We start from the raw sequence: 17,175 nt of genomic DNA, 5'->3' as shown, positions 1-17,175 counted from the left end.
AGCACAACAAGTAGATAGGGGACATGCGCATAAGAACATGCTATTAATCAACACCCCAAGTTGCTTAAAATTAACTAAGAAATTTTACAAACAATTTACATTTTAAACTATCACATTTTTTTAAAGATAATTTGATCTTAATAAAAAACACCACTTCTTTTCTTCATTTTTTTTTTCAATTTTTAACTTTGTTATAATACTTAAACTCTAATTTCTAGTACAAAATAAAACCAAATTGATTTTAAAAATTTAGGATAATTCTTGTTTAAAAAATTAAATTACTTTAATTTTATATTGAAATTAACTTATTATAAATTAGCTAAATTGTCATAAAAATTTGAATATGACTTAAATATGTTCTGTTTTTATATATTTTTCTTTTCTTTCTCAATATATAAAATTTTATCATGATATTTAACTTAAAAACAAAACCAAAACATAGAAATAACTTAGCTTAAATAAAAAGTTAATTTATAAAATTTTAAAATTGAATGAAATTTCTACTACATGTGGTCACTATGCAATTATTGTTGACATGTTATTATGGGAACTCTTGCTCGTACATGAGCTAGATACTAACTTCATTGTCTTCTTCCTTTGTTTTAATTGATTCCTTAACATGCCCAAGATAGTGAAATATCATAGCATACTAGCTTGAACTAAGGGTTGATTTTTAAACATGGCTATCTTTTGTTCCTAAAAAGTGTCAAGTAAAAAAATTTTTAAGGAAAATGATTTTCTCATGCTTGTTTTATAAAAAACAAATACAAAAGAAAATAAAATATTATAACAATTTGTAAGAGTTTATATGCTTTTAAATTATTTAATATTTATATAAAAGAGTTAAATAAGTAAAATAAGTTTGAAATAGGATATAAAAATAATTTATTGACTTCAAATCCTTCACTTTTTCTTTCTTTTTACTCTTCATATCTATTTTCTTTGTCTCTCATTTTCCATCAAACTTTCTAGACCGAATATAGCCTAAAGTCTAAGGAAAAGTTGGTACATTTATCCAATATATAATTTTTCCATGGACACAATTCAAAATATAGAGGAGTGCACCATATTCCCCACATGCTAACATTAATCAAATCTAGGTGGTGTTTGTTTTTTTGGCTTTTTGCTGAAAGTAATTTGTTTTCAGAATTTAGATTGTTTGTTTTTGTACTTTTTCATAACTTATTATAAAATTTTTACTAAATAGAAAAAGCCAAAATATGTAGTTTTTTATAAATAGAAAAAATAACATATTGATTTCTCTTTACTTTTTAATACTTAATAGAAATAAAATACTATAAAAACAAACAACCTAATATTTAACACTATTAAACATTAATTTTCTATTTAGAATTAAGTAAAAAAACAAACGTCACCTTTACATTAATTGAAACTACTAGCGTCAAACAACCACAACTACCTAGCATGAGGAGCCACTTCAGTGCTAAGAACCAAGGGAACATTTTCTAGGAAATTGCCTGATCCGATGCTGTGGCCACCTACCCTCTGAATTCTCCTGGAAGCCACCTCCGTCTCCAAACATTCCTTCAAGTCTACCACTACATGACTCATGTCTGGCCTTTGCATTCCTGTTGATGCTACACATGCTAAGGCTATCTCTACTGCTTTCCAGGCAGAATTGGTGTTGAAATCTCCTTGTAACCTTGGATCAACAATGCTTCGAATATCCCCTCTTTCAATCATAGGACTAACCCATCCAGCTATATGAATGCCCCCAGGGATTATTGCACGCCGGCCGGTGATTAGCTCCAATAAAACAATCCCAAAGCTATAAACATCGCTCTTCTCATTCAAATTTCCCGTGGACTGGCATCTGCATATATAGGAAGTAATTAATAGTTCATGATCAATAAGGAAGCAATTATGTAAAAATTGTAAGGAATAATGTCATTAATTAACACCTACTCAGGATCAAAATATCCAGGTGTGCCTACTGGGTCAGTTGATAAGCTTTGAAGATCTCTGGACATTCCAAAATCCGCTATCTTGGCTTGCAGTGATTCAGTTAATAGAATGTTGGAAGATTTCATGTCTCTGTGGACTATTGGTGGCTTACAGCCATTGTGTAGATACTCCAATCCTACACAATTAAGCAAGAAAAGAATCACAAATTACAGAAATATTTGAATGCACATTAAGTATAATATGGAAGATCTCCGCTTAATTACTGACCATGTGCTGCATCTACTGCAATTTGAAGTCTCTGTTTCCAGTTCAAAACATCTGCAGCTTCTCTCGCTACAGAAAATGCATAAACATTAAAGTCCACGAGTAGCTTCCAATTAAAGTTATATACCTGTGATCAAGAGTGGTCAATACATATATATATATATATATATATACCTGATAACTTCTGTTGCAGGTTTCCATTGGACATGTATTCATAAATGAGAACCATGTTTGTACTGTCATCGCAGTACCCAATTAGACGAACCAAGTTTTTATGATGAACTCTCGTCAAGAGTTTCGCCTGCAATATTTCAAATTTTTTAGTGTCTTGACATCAGATGGAGAACTTATAGTACTGTAGAGCCATGGATGGATTGCTTTGTCTAACCTCCGCTCGAAATGCCTTAGGGCCTTGATTTGATGATGGAGAATGCACCTTGACGGCAACCTGAGTGTCATCTGCCAAAGTGCCTAGATAAACTTCTCCAAATCCTCCTCTACCAATGGGGCGATTAAAGTTATCGGTGATACCCACAACCTCAGAGTAAGTGAACTCAAAATTCCCTGACTTCAATGGCCCTTCTTTGGGGCGTTCAGTGACCGTCTCTATGGTTGTAGCTAAGGAAATCACAACAAAAATGGAGTAATAAAATGTTAAATCCTCACTTAGAAAAAAATGAAAATGAAAGAAAGAAAATACCTTTGGTTTCTCTCCTCTTGGTCAACTTCCGGATGATTGCAAGGGCAGCTATGAGGACCAGGATCACAATCGCAGACAGAATGGATGTAAGAACAGGAACAAAGAACTTGTTCTTCTTCTTCTTCTTTTTCTGTCCTTGGCACGAGACGGTCGGACAAAGATTTGGATTTTCTCCGAGACTTGCATAACATAGAACATGGTACGTCCACTAATTAATTAATAAACTTTATAATCACAATATATGGATATTGAAGTCTAGAATTCTAAAAACAAACATTGAGAACAAGTACTAGAAAAGATCATTAATAAGCAAACCTCAGAGTTCCATCCTTGAACTTATCCGTAACAGCCTGTGGAACCGAACCTGTTAGGTTGTTCCCTGTTAAATTCCTGCAAAGACAAGATCAAATACTCAGATTACCTGCATATATATCCTAAAGTATTCGAGTATCCCAAAACTAAAAGTTAATTACTTACAGAGTTTTTAAAGATGGCCAGTCGGCAAAAAATTCTGGTACTGGTCCAGTCAAGTTGTTGTATGATAAATCCCTGAAATAATTTGAGTTGCATGCATTTTGAGCAAAGATTATAGAGAAGATATTCATGCTGCCACCATTTTTTTAGGTGACTAATACTGCTCATGGCTGCTAATACTTACAGAGTTTGTAATGATTTGAGACTCAAAAATGAAGCAAGTATATTCCCGGACAAATTGCTAGATGAGAGGTTCCTGCTTGCAAGGTAGAGTGGCATATAATAGTAAATCCTTTGTGTCATTTATTAGAAAAAGATTTATAATATTTATGGTTGGCAATTTATATTGATGGATCGTGTCATGTCAAAGCTTAAATATTCTATTACATAGGTCAATCCAAATCTAACGTGACAATCATGCTAAAAACATAAACTCAAATGCTACATAAATATTAAACAAGTAGTAGGTTATGTAACTCATGTAATAATCAAGTCTTTATATTTAATAATCAAAGTCGAATTAGGTCTTTGTATAAGTATATATGATATGTGTCTCCACTAAATATGCTTTTAGCTCAATTAATCCATCTATTTAAAAACAAATTTATAATAAATCAATTATGAGTTAAATAACCAAAATTTATAATGAGGTTAATCAATAAGATTATTAAATGAGTCAATTTTGATCAAATTCGTATTATATAAACCTAAAAACTACTTATTTATTAAACAAGTTATATAAGCCGATATGAATTTTACCTAAACTCAATTATACTTGACCCAAATTCATGAAAAACATGGTGAGTTTGAGTCATGTTAATGAATCATATCAAACTTTGTAACTCCTAATAACTTTCACCAGTACATCCCTAAAAACATGAAGTTGTTCGAAATGGCAAACTCACAATGAGATTATAATAGGGGAAGTATTATGGCTGCAAGTGAGTCCATCCCATTGGTATTCCATGGGGAGACATGGGTCTCCTTGCCAGTTCCTGCTCACTGCGTAATCTGATTTGATCTTCTTGATTGCATCAACTAGTATTTTCCAAGAAAAACAGAACAGGAATTAAGTAAAGCTGGACAATTTTAACTAAATTAGAATATATATCTAACAGAACGGAACAGAGCCTACCATCGTTTTGTTGAGTTGATGATTGTGGGAATTCTTTTATCTTGTAAGCCTCCATAGCATTAATAATTGGCGGAAGCGTGGATCTGTTTGTCCTTTCTAGTGAAAAGGACAATTTCTTTGTGGTACTTCCACTCATGGAATATTTGCTAGACACGGTGTCCGAAAAAAGGTATCTAGGAGCCACAGGCCCACTATATAGTTCATCATTCACGGAGACAGTAAATTCTCTGATTTGGCCTTTGAGATCCTCAACCTCCGCAAAGTGCATGTAAATGTACAACTTTTGAGAAGGATCATCATCTATGTCTAAAGATAAAATCCAGGGTTCACTTTCATTTGCAGGTGTTACAGCAGTCGCCATCACACTCCCCGGTACTTTATAAACTGAGGTACTAAAGGAAGAACTTACAAGTGATGAATTAATGAACAACCAAGATGACGATGTGAATGGTCTCCAAATCCGGTCGTAAACATCGTCTTTGTCCCTAAATGATCATAATATATGTTTTCATAACTTGTTAGTTCCATATACTTAGAGAATTAAGGGAAAATTGGTTTGATAAAATCTAAAAAACAAAAAATGGTTTTTTGTTCCAAGAATAAAAAAAATAGGGTGTTTTCAAAGAACATGTTTTAGTGCGTCACCTGATTAACTTCCACTCCTTTTGTTGTGTACCAAAATCCCACCTATTAAAGAGAAGCAGTGACCCTGGTTCAGTTGGACTATAAATGGAATCATTAAGCTGCCTAAGCTCTAACACTGATATGAATGGTGTCCCCGAACCGGTGTTTACTAGACACACATCTATGTAATCTGTAATTGGTATGTGTATGATTTCCTTCCTGAAAGCAGTAGTGGCATCTCTTATATTCACCGTGGTCCATTCGTCAACACCTAGATATAGTTTGAAGATTGGAAGTTGATTCTTGGAATCATAATTCCCATACAAGAACCGAGCCCTAATCAAATACTTATGATTCTTGCCTTGTCCTGGCCGTAGGGTGTAACAGTTCCTGTCTCCTTCTGGAAAGCTTCTAACATTCTTGAGATGTTGATCGTTATCTTGATAAACATATTCTTGGTAAACATTATAATTGGTTCCAGTATCTATGAATCCTGCATCCGAAGTGTAATATATCTTGGTTTCACTATCTGTATAATAGGAGTCCGGAGCTATCCCACAATCGATGCTTATGAACCCTACAAAGTTTCAAACTCATTCAAATTAATAACAGACTTTGTAATGAATATGTTTACCTGCACTACAACTTGCTTATTATTTTATGAAGAAAAAAATGGTGTTGCAAGATGGTATTAAATTGTATAAAAATTCAGGGTGACAAAGTCTGATATGATTTGTCAACATAGTTCAAACTCAACATAATTTTTATGGGTATGGGTTGAGTATAATCGCGGTTAGATTGAACTCGTGTTCACCTACATAATATGTTTAATAAATTGGTAGTTTTTGTATTAATTTATATAACATAAATTTGACCTAAATTGATCAATTTACTAATATTAACTTAATTATAACTTTAAACTATTTAACTAATATTTGACTTATTTTAAATTTATTTTTGAATAAATAAGTCAATCGAGCTACAAACATGTCTAATTAAGATGGTAATCATATGGCTTGATACAAGATCTAATTTAACCTAATTATTAAATAGAAGGACCTGATTACTAAATAGATTACATGACATGGTACATGACTAATAATTATATAGCCTTTGAGTTCATATTTTTAAGGGACAATTGTATTTTGGACCCAGCTGAACCCAAAAATTAAGATTTGGTCCATAAAAGTTGTATAATTGATGAGAATGATATAAAATATGAAGAGACTAATATACCCTTCAAAACTATTTTGAGTATTTTCTACCACAATATTTGACAAATTTTTTTAATCTTAATTTTTTTTAATAATTATTTTGAAAATTTATAATTTTTAGAAAACTTTTTTTTTTAAATATTATTTAAAAATAATAATTTTGACATATTTTTAGTTATTTTTTACATACATAATTTAAAAAATTTATATTTTCTAAGATGTTTGATTTTTAAATAATAATAATAATAATTATTATTATTATTTTTATTTTTTTGGAAAACGATGTATTTTTTGACAAATTGCTAAATTAAATTAAATTAAATTTTAATGAGGTTTACAAAAAAAATAATATTTAAAATAATATTTTTAATGATATATATTTAATAGAATGGCCAAAATTTGACATATCACAAATACAACCCACTAACATCAACTGACAGCTCTGATAAAAATGAATATCTACCTTCCTTCGCTGTGAGCTTTCGCCGATCTGTCTGGTTCTCATGGAAGGTCCCTGAAACCCGTCCCAAGCTGTGGAAGGAAATAATCACTAGAAGAAAGACCAGCCAGGTCAATGTCAGTCTACCATCCATGTTGTTTCAGATCTTGAAACACCCAGAGGCGAAAAAATCTCGATGAAAGTGAAGTATGTGAAGCTTAAGGAAAGAAGAGGAGGTATGGATAAGATGGGCCTGAAACAAGCTTTAAAGACAAAGTCTGGTATACCCAGCCTCCCAAGCTTGGAGGAACTAGGACTGATGTTGACTTTTCCAACACGTTTGTTGGGAGCAGGTATTGACTTACAGCGTATGTCTTGGGTTGCTCCTAATTATGCTTGACAGCCTCATAATATATGTAATTGAAAATCAAAGAAAATGGATAATGATTTTTTCCTCCAAAATTATTCTCTCTAATGAGTTTTTATTCTCATGCCCGTCTACCGACACTCTTATCGAATGCACAACAAAGAAAAAGAAAAAGGCATATAAAAATTTTTAAACAAAATTTTCATCGATTAAATTATAATTTGGAAGGTTGAAGCCCAATAAAACTAATTCAAGTTTCATGATTCATAAAATAAATAAATAATTTTTATGTCAATAGAAAAAATTAAAAAATTTAACTTTTATTTAAAATTGAAGTATAGTTATTATTTTATATTAATTCCTATTCATATTTGAAACGAATTCTAATCTATGTATTTAAATTTTAATCTAGATAAAATATTATAATTCTTTGTAATAACTTTTATTTACAAGTATTTGTGAAGGTGAAGAATTAACTCATTCAAACAAATTTAACCCTTCATAATTATGAAACTAAGAAATCAACCAACCATTCAAATTTTTTTTTTTTTTTCTTGACAAAAATTTTAGAACTTTATTGACTAGTTAATATCATACACTAACAACAAAGTTAAATAATGCACGAAACTAACAGCTGTGAGGGGCCCGACTAGGCACGTGGTTGAAATCTAGGTGTTTCTCATCATATTCGTTAGGCTAAATAAGTGGAAATGGTAAGAGCTGTGGGGGCATGTTGTGTGGAAGAAGACTGGCATCATGTGGAAATTTTTGTCAATTCATTGTATCTTGCCTCAAAGAAAAAGAAGAAAAAGAAGAAATGGGACTTTGAAGTTTGAATGGATCAAAGTCAAGTTAAAGAATTTGAATTAATATAGTGAATTGTAATTGCCTTTTTGAACTTTGGGGATCATTAAGGCAACATGAAGACAAATCCAATCTAAGGAAGATGGATCCATTGTATATCCAATTTATCAAACCATGGTGATATTTTCTACATGGATTATAATTTCTTCTCATTCATATCTTAATTTCGTTATTATTATCATGCAACAAACACACCCTAAGGATAAGTTTTAAAAATAAAAAAACTATTTTTGAGAACAAAACAGGAAACATGTTTGACAAAAAATAAAATAGAAACCAATTTTCATTTCTTAAAATGAAAAATAATATATATATTTTTATAATATGTTTGAATTGTTTTTAGTTATTTTAATTAATTTTTTTTACAAGGGCTATTTTAAAAAATAATTACATAAATATGGAGAATGATTAAAAATAAAACATAAAACTTATTTTTTTTAAATATTTAAAAAATAGAAAATAGGTTAAAAATATTTCAAATTTTCAAATAATTTTATGAAGGGTTAAATTTCAATGTACTTTTTCAACATTTTTTGTTTTTTACACTTTGCCTCCCATCTCCTTGAAGAGTAATATTGTCTACTATACTTGTTAATAAAATTTCTAAGTGAAGAAACAAAATTCAAATGTCAACAAAAATACCTAGAGCCTATTTAATAATTGTTTTTTGAAAATATTTTTATATTCTTCAGAACAAAAAAAAAAAAAAAAAAAAAACGTTTAACAACAAAAAAATAAGGTATTTTTAAAGAATATCTTTTAATTGTTTTCTAAAAATTGTTTAAAAAAATAATTATACAAGTATAGGGAATGGTTAAAAATAAAACATTATATATAAAAATAAATTTTAAAACATATTTAAAATTATAAAAAAAACATGTTAAAAACATTTTAGATTTTCAAACAAACATTTGTTTTACAAAACATTAGAATTGTTTTAAAAAACAATTACCAACCATAACCCTATTATTCAATTTTAAAGCTATCACACCTCACAATTGCATGCAAAATCATGAATTACCATGTGAATATTTATCTAAGATAAAAAAATAAAAATTGATGACTATTATATTTTGAAAACATTTGGAAATATCACTAAAATAATTATAAATTTAAAGTTAATTATACCTAAGCTCCAATCAGTGATCAAACTAAAATGTAAAAAATGGCAATCCCTTTCATAATTTTATGGATGGTTTGTAATTAAAATAAAATGTTACTTTTTAATAAGTTTGGTGGTAAAGTATTGAGCTTTGAATATGAAGAAGTAGAGTGCAAAACAGATAGAAAAATTAAGAGGCCTTTATAATATAAAATACAAGTATTAGAAAAAGAAAACTTAACTTTAGGAGAGGAAAAGTGCAGCACACCAACCAAAAAAATAAATTAAAAATATAAATAAAAATCTATATGTACTTGACCTAACATCTCCCCACAAAAATAAAAATCTATATATACTTGACCTAATATCTCTCCATCTAATCAACAAAATTCATCATGCATCCAGGAAATATTCTCATTCCATTCAACATTGAGACTTGATTAAACAATAAATTAAAAAAATTCCAACAACTTTGAATACTAATTTGTACTTCACAAATTATTGTCACGGGACAAAACTACATTGGGTTTTGCTTCATGGTTACAATTGATTAGGGTTTTTAAAAAATATTAAATAGTGGTCTAAATGACTCTGAGTATATATATATATATATATATATATATATATATATTAAATTTAAGATTTCCACAAGTCACATCCACTATGGGCATTGGAAACTCATTAGAAATTCACGAGGTTTTCAGAACATTGACTTAATCTTTCCCATCAAGTATACTCGACAAGAAGTTTCTCGCTCCCTAACGTGTAGAAAAAAATTAATAGTGGTATTTATTTAAGGTAAGAGAAGGAAATATAGAGGAAATTAGCTTTGGGGAAGGTAAGACTTGATTTTTATTACCCATCCAAAAGCTTCATTCAATAAATAAAAAAAATTAATTATTGACCAAGACAATTTGGAAGGTTATATACAGAACTATTCACCATTGTAAGTTGACAAATAAAAATTTAATTATTTAATTTTTATATCAGCATAAAAAATTAAAATTTCTTATTATATATATATATATCAAGTTTTTGATAAAACCCAAAATAACCCCTCAAGTATTAAGATTCTTTGTAGTTATGAAACAAAGAAATCAACCAACCCTTCAACTTTTGTTTTTATTTATTTATTTATTTATTTTCTTTTGCAACACTAACAACAAAATTCAATAATACAACAAAACTAACAGCTGTGAGTGGGGCCAGCAAGCCATGTGGTTGAAATATAGGGATTATTGCCATTGGAAAATTGGTTAAGATGAACATTGAAAGCAAAGGTAGGGTTTATATAGGGTATAATACAACACTTTCAGGTATCAAAGACATCACCTTACAAAATTCATAAATGCACCAAAACTAAGAGCTGTGAGCGGACCAGCAAGGCATGTGGTTGAAATATGGGGATTATCGCCATTGGAAAATTGGTTAAGACGGAGGAACATAGCAAGTAAATACCAACTTTCAGAGTTTTCAGAGTCAGAGCCAAACCCTTTTTTTTTCAACCTGTAAAGCGAAAAACCTTTTAATAACATTTTTGAGTTATTTTTATTTATTTTCATTTGTTTTAGGAGGATGGTTTTAAAAAATAATTACATAAATATCAAGAATGGTTAAAAATAAAGTATAAAGCTTATTTTTTAAAAATATTTAAAAATATATATATACAAAAAAAGGTTAAGAACATTTCAAGTTTCCAATAGGTTATTTTAAAACAGTTCTTAAAAACTATTTTTTTAGAAATCGAAATACTTATGAAATAGAGTCTAACTATTATCTGACCTCTGGACCCATTTCACGTTCAAAATCTAGACTATTGTGGACTCGCATTTTTCACGTGCGTCCCCACTCGATTGACGATACTTGCTTTTTATTTGTGAAAAATTATTTAGTTTTGGAAAAGTTGAAGCCGCCACTTATTTTATTTTTATTTTAAAGGGAAAATAAAACAAGAAATAAAAACCCTAAAATGTGACTCCATAATTTTTGGAAAAAAGCATGTATTTGAAAAAACCCGAGTCTAGGTCCGGGGATCAGGTTACTTATTGGGAAGGTACCTTTAGGAGGTAGCACCCCTCTAAGCCCTAAAGAGGTCTTTACTGACTAAATTGGGGAAATGAGGCAATTAATTGATTAATTGTAGATACCTAAGTAAGTTAGGTGATTTCAAAAAATAGCATACTAAATAAGGAGATCAATCACAATAAAGGAAAGTTAGGGTGCGTACCTGAACCATTTCTTAAGCGCTATCATAAAACATCAATAGTTAATTCAGAAATGTGACACACGACATGCATTTTATCAAGGATGATCAAACAAGCATCGAGACAATCAAGTATGACATCAAACAAGGGCAATGACATGCATATTCATGAAATTTTGGAAACGTACCTGGATAGCATATATAACTCCTAATGCGCTTCCTCAAGACATGGGGGTTAGATAATAAATAATAAATCCTAGCATGCTTATCTAATTAATTAGCAAAAATTATCAGAATTCGGAATAATTAATTATCATACATATCTTGTATACAATTCCTAAAAAGAAAAAATGTAAATATAATTACAATAAATAGCAGGGTGGTAGCAAAAATAAATTTTGAAAAAGATTTTCTTATGTAAGTGTTTCACCAATTCCCCAAATTAATATACACGAATTTAGCCTAAAATTGTCCCATTTATTTGGGACCACAAGCTTTGATTCGCGTTTTGTTTAAAACCAAAATTTTTGTTGAAAATTGAGAAGGATGCAAACCGATTAAGAAATGATTGCATGTTATTTTTCAAAATGAAAAGAGATTCTGATTCTAGAGGCTTTAAATGAATTTTTAAAAAAATCTCTTAAAAGGGTTTTTTTTTTTTTGAGAAAAAAAGTTTTGTTTTAAAATAAAGGAAATTAATTTTTAAATTAACAAAAATAGAAAACAAAATATCAATCAAAACAAAAGGAAACAAAGATCAGGAAATAAAGATTTTAGGGAATCTTGTCAATTAAAGTGGTAAGAGCAAAGGCCAACCTTCATGGGTTTCCAGTGGCCCTCAAAAAAATTTGACCAACAATCACTAAGGCAACAAATTTATAACTTCCTAATCAAATAAACTAACAAAATTATCATCCAAAAACTAACATTTAGATTTTAAGAAACGCATGAATAACTAGAATTAAACTAATTGGAATTAAAAATGTAAACTTTTCCTCACAAGATCAATTAAACTAAAGAATTAAGATCGATAACACATTCAAATTAAAAATAAACTAGAATTTAAATTAATCGGAATTAAAAATATGAACTTTACCTTACAAGACCAATTAAACTAATAGATTTAAGATCAATAACCCATTCAAATTAAAAATAAACTAGAATTTAAACTAATCGGAATTAAAAATATAAACTTTACCTTACAAGACCAATTAAACTAATAGATTTAAGATCAATAACTCATTCAAATTAAAAATAAACTAGAATTTAAACTAATCGGAATTAAAAATATAAACTTTACCTTACAAGTCCAATTAAACTAATAGATTTAAGATCAATAATTCATTCAAATTAAAAATAAACTAGAAATTAAACTAACTGGAATTAAAAATATAAACTTTACCTCACAAGTCCAATTAAACTAATAGATTTAAGCTCAATAACTCATTCAAATTAAAAAATAAACTAGAATTTAAACTAATCGGAATTAAAAATATAAACTTTACCTTACAAGTCCAATTAAACTAATAGATTTAAGATCAATAACTCATTCAAATTAAAAATAAACTAGAATTTAAACTAATCGGAATTAAAAATATAAACTTTACCTTACAAGTCCAATTAAACTAATAGATTTAAGATCAATAACTCATTCAAATTAAAAATAAACTAGAATTCAAATTAATCGGAATTAAAAATATAAACTTTACCTTACAAGTCCAATTAAACTAATATATTTAACATCAATAACTCATTTAAGTTAAAAATAAACTAGAATTTAAACTAATCGGAATTAAAAATATAAACTTTACCTTACAAGTTCAATTAAACTAATAGATTTAAGATCAATAACTCATTCAAATTAAAAATAAACTAAAATTTAAACTAATCGGAATTAAAAAATATAAACTTTACTTGTAAGACCAATTAAACTAATAGATTTAAAATCAATAACTCATTCAAATTAAAAATAAACTAAAATTAAACTAAAAATATAAACTTTACCTTACAAGTCCAATTAAACTAATAGATTTAAGATCAATAACTCATTCAAATTAAAAATAAACTAAAATTAAACTAAAAATATAAACTTTATTTAAACTTTCATGTAGATTAAAATAAACTAGCATAGAACTAATGAATTGCAATCATAAAAGAGAGACATTTAATCTAAGAAAAATAAAAGATTGTTTGAAATTGAGATTTAAAAGAATTTATCACAAACAATTAGTTAAACCAATCAACTAAAACTCAAACTAAAAAGAAACACCGTATCAAAAATCCAAAAACTAACCTGTATTGTATCAGAAAAATACTCTCTTGATGTGTCCTCTACCGCTCCCTCCAAAAAACTCTTGCGTGTGTTGATCTCCCCTCAAAGAAAAGGTCTCCCTCCCTAAGAAAAAGTCCCATCGTCCTTCTTCTATTCCTTTTTGTCCCATTTATATGGCAACCAATCCTTTTCATGGAATATTTTATTTCCTTTTGGGATATGTACGTGGATATATGGAAAGTGATGTTTTAATTGCAAAGTGGTATTTTAACTTTTATGGAAAGTGCTTTTCTATTTTATATACATCATAATTCAAAAATAAAAAAAAAATATAAAAAATATTAACAAACCTTTTTAAAGGTAATAATAATAATAATAACTTATCAAATTGGTATAAACAAATATATATATATATATATATATATATATATATATTAAAAAACTTAACTTACCAAAAAATATATTAAAAGCACTTTAAGAAAATAACCAAATAAAATAAAATAAAATACAAAATAACTTACTAAAAAATTTACTAACGTACATATTAGTAAAAACATTTAATAGTAATAATAATAATAATCATAAAAAGAGATAAGATAATTGATCACATGCAATCTTGTAAAAACAAATAAATAGATAACAATAAACAAATAGCTAAACAAATATAATAAATAAATAACTAAATAAATAAATAGATAAATAAATAAGAAATCAAGCTCATGCAAGTGTTAAGAAATACAAATCATGTGAACTATGCAAGTCATACAGGAGTTATCTAAAAGGTAACATAGGTGGGCCAGGATGCCTAAGTGGACCTAGCAAACCAAAGTGGGCTTAGATGTGCCTAAATGAGCTTAAGTGAGTCTAAGTGGGTTAAAGTGGACCTAAGTGAGCTTAGGTGAATCTAAGTGGGTCAAGGTGGACCTAAGTGGGCTAGGTATACCTAAGTGGGCCTAGGGTGAGACTAGGTGGGCTTAACTAAGTCTAACCTGAAGTGCACTTAAGTGAAGCCTAATCTAAACTTGAAGAGCAGCCAAGGTCATAATGTGGAGCCAGGTAAACCTCTCAACTAAAGTCTCCAAGGTGGCTCAAGAAAGGTAAGTAGCGTGAGTAGCTATGGGCTATCAAGAGATTACTGTAAAGTATTAGTAATGGACTTTAAAACATGTGCTAAAGGGACAAAATTGAGAGTCTACAACTATACAAGTCAATTGAATTGCCTGACTTTGTCACTTGTCCCTCCATTCTTCTAGTTTGATCATGGGCTTTCTCTTCTTCCAAATACTCCTTTAGTTCCATCACTACATGACTCATGGTCACCTTTTGGATGGAAATTGATGGTAGGCATGCCATTGCCATCTCCAAAACTCTCCAAACTGAACTTGTGTTGAAATTTCCTTATAGCCTAGGATCAACAATGCTTCCAATGTCCCCTCTCTCGACAAAGGACCTTACCCATTGAACTATATGAATGTTGCCTTTATCTTTAATGATTGCAAGTTTTCCGATTATACTCCAATAGAACAATTCCAAAGCTATAAATATCACTTTTCTTGATTAACCTATTGAATATGTAGTACTTGCATAGAAGCACTTGGTGACAAAATCCAATATAGTGTCTTAAAATTTTTTTTCATGGACATCCACATGTAGGGGTGTAAATTGGACAAGCTTAGACAATAATTTTCAATACTTGGATGGGGGTAGAGTTAGGTTTTTCTACCTAAATTCAATTTGGGTTGGACTTGACTAAGGTATGAACCACGCAAGCCCAACCCGAACTCAATTTAATGTTTTTATAATATTTGTAATGTCTATTACCTTATTAACAATATTCATTTTTTTTTTATATTTTAGAAAATATATCAAATTGTATTATATCTTATATTTTTCATTTTTAAAGAAAAATATGTAAATTTATTTATACTTTTTTGTTATTATCTTAAAATTTTGTTCTATTTACTATTTAAATTTTCATATAAATGTATAGAATTTTATTTTTATTTTTATTTTTATTTTTTAAAAATAATATAGATGGATTTTGAATTATACAATATGACTAACTTGAATTTAATCTAACCAACCCAAGTTAAACCCAAACTTAAAGAAATGAGGTTGGGTTAGGATTAGGTTGAATAACTCGAGCTAGAAGTTGGGTTGGGTTAGGTTAAAGTTGATTGTTTCTTAATTCGGATTGGATTTGGGTTAGTGATCAACTCACCCAATCTACAACCCTATCCACATGTCTACTCTTATTGACCAAAAATATAGAATGGCCCCTAAAATAGAAAATAGAGTTTTTAGTTCATAGGGCAATCTCCTATAAAGATATAGTCATATACCGATTAACTGTAAAGTAACATGGACTTACTCTCAATCAATGTAACCAACAGTGCCAACAATTGCAGTTGTGACATGAGTTTCACTCTCAATTGAGAAAAATCTTGAGAACCCAAAATCAACTATCTTAGCCTACAATTTTTCATTCAATAAAATGTTGGCAGTTTTCACATCTCTATGAATTATAGGCGGCTTACAACCACGGTGCATGTATTTTAGTCCTACACCCAAAAATTTGAAGAAATGTTAGTTTGATTCAAGAGATTTGAACTTTATTAGTATCAATTGCAATCAATTGGCCTACTCACCTTGTGCTGCATCCATTGATATTTGAAGTCTCTTTATCCCAACTCAAAGGTTAGTGCTTCTATTTGCTCTTTCAACATGAGAACCCAATCTTCATATCTTTGATTTTATTTTTAGCAAAATGGTTTTCTCAATGAGGTAAGATTCATACAAGAGAATGGGAATTTACCTGATACATAATTTTGTAAGTTTCCACCAGCCATGTACTCATAGATTAGCCCCATGTTTATACCTTTATGGTAGTAACCAACCAGAGAAGCTAAGTTTCTTAATTTGGTGAACTCTCATCAAAAGTTGAACCTACAACTCAAAAACCAAAAACAAAGTCAAATTAGAAACATTTTCACATGAAAGAGGGTTGATACATATATGGGATAAAAAAAAAAAAAAATCTTCCTCAATCTATCTGATAAAGGATATCACAATCATTCTCATATAATTAAACACATGTTCTCATTATGTCGTATACGATTGTGGGGTCAAAAAAACAAACACCTTGATTAGGGATCTACTCTTGTCTATTTTGTGTCTAAAGAGACCTAGCTTGCTGCTTTAAAACATGTCTATAAGGTTAAAAAGATTCCATACATGTATAGTGGTTGAAACTTTTTTCTCCTATCTGATGTGAGATATCACAAAAATCTTTAGACAATCAGATTACTATAAGATCAAAATAAAATGAATTTATGTATCGAGAAGCATGCTTTAGTATGAAAATCCTTCATTCCTTATTTTGATGATTGAGAAAGCATCTTGATAGCAACTCGTGTGCCATTAAGCATGCAACCACGACAAACTGTTCCAAATCTTCTTATCCCAATGACTGTTTGAAAGTTATTAGTAATACTCACAATCTTCAAGTATCTGAATAGTTGGTTCTCCATCTTTAGTGACCATGTTTCTTCAGGAGATATGACAAGTGATTTTGTAGCTAATATGCAAAAT

General features: G+C 29.3%; 1 protein-coding gene across 1 annotated transcript; it reads right to left on the bottom strand.

Moving 5' to 3' along the window:
- Positions 1 to 1,358: 1,358 nt before the first annotated feature.
- LOC117922323 (senescence-induced receptor-like serine/threonine-protein kinase) lies at positions 1,359 to 6,987 on the bottom strand. The gene is made up of 13 exons (XM_034840435.1): positions 6,801 to 6,987; positions 5,145 to 5,700; positions 4,500 to 4,984; positions 4,270 to 4,402; positions 3,549 to 3,620; positions 3,368 to 3,439; positions 3,206 to 3,280; positions 2,891 to 3,069; positions 2,579 to 2,808; positions 2,365 to 2,491; positions 2,194 to 2,259; positions 1,927 to 2,101; positions 1,359 to 1,834 (listed from the first exon to the last, which is right to left on the bottom strand). The coding sequence occupies exons 1-13, from the start codon at positions 6,928 to 6,930 to the stop codon at positions 1,417 to 1,419; spliced, it is 2,718 nt and encodes a 905-aa protein (XP_034696326.1). The 5' UTR covers positions 6,931 to 6,987; the 3' UTR covers positions 1,359 to 1,416.
- Between the last annotated feature and the right edge of the window lie 10,188 nt (positions 6,988 to 17,175).

This window comes from Vitis riparia, chromosome 9 (genome assembly GCF_004353265.1).
Source record: "Vitis riparia cultivar Riparia Gloire de Montpellier isolate 1030 chromosome 9, EGFV_Vit.rip_1.0, whole genome shotgun sequence".
Classification (NCBI taxonomy): domain Eukaryota; kingdom Viridiplantae; phylum Streptophyta; class Magnoliopsida; order Vitales; family Vitaceae; genus Vitis; species Vitis riparia.
Note: the sequence above shows the minus strand (reverse complement) of the source record. Positions and strands in the feature narration are given on the sequence as shown.

What these genes read in the sequence shown, in the direction of transcription:
- LOC117922323 (XM_034840435.1), bottom strand. Translation starts at nt 6,930, where the DNA reads ATGGATGGTAGACTGACATTGACCTGGCTGGTCTTTCTTCTAGTGATT. An exon ending in TTCAAGGATGGAACTCTGAG is followed by an intron (nt 3,070 to 3,205) that starts GTTTGCTTATTA and finishes ATGTTATGCAAG; the next exon opens with TCTCGGAGAAAATCCAAATC. An exon ending in CCTGGATATTTTGATCCTGA is followed by an intron (nt 1,835 to 1,926) that starts GTAGGTGTTAAT and finishes CTATATATGCAG; the next exon opens with ATGCCAGTCCACGGGAAATT.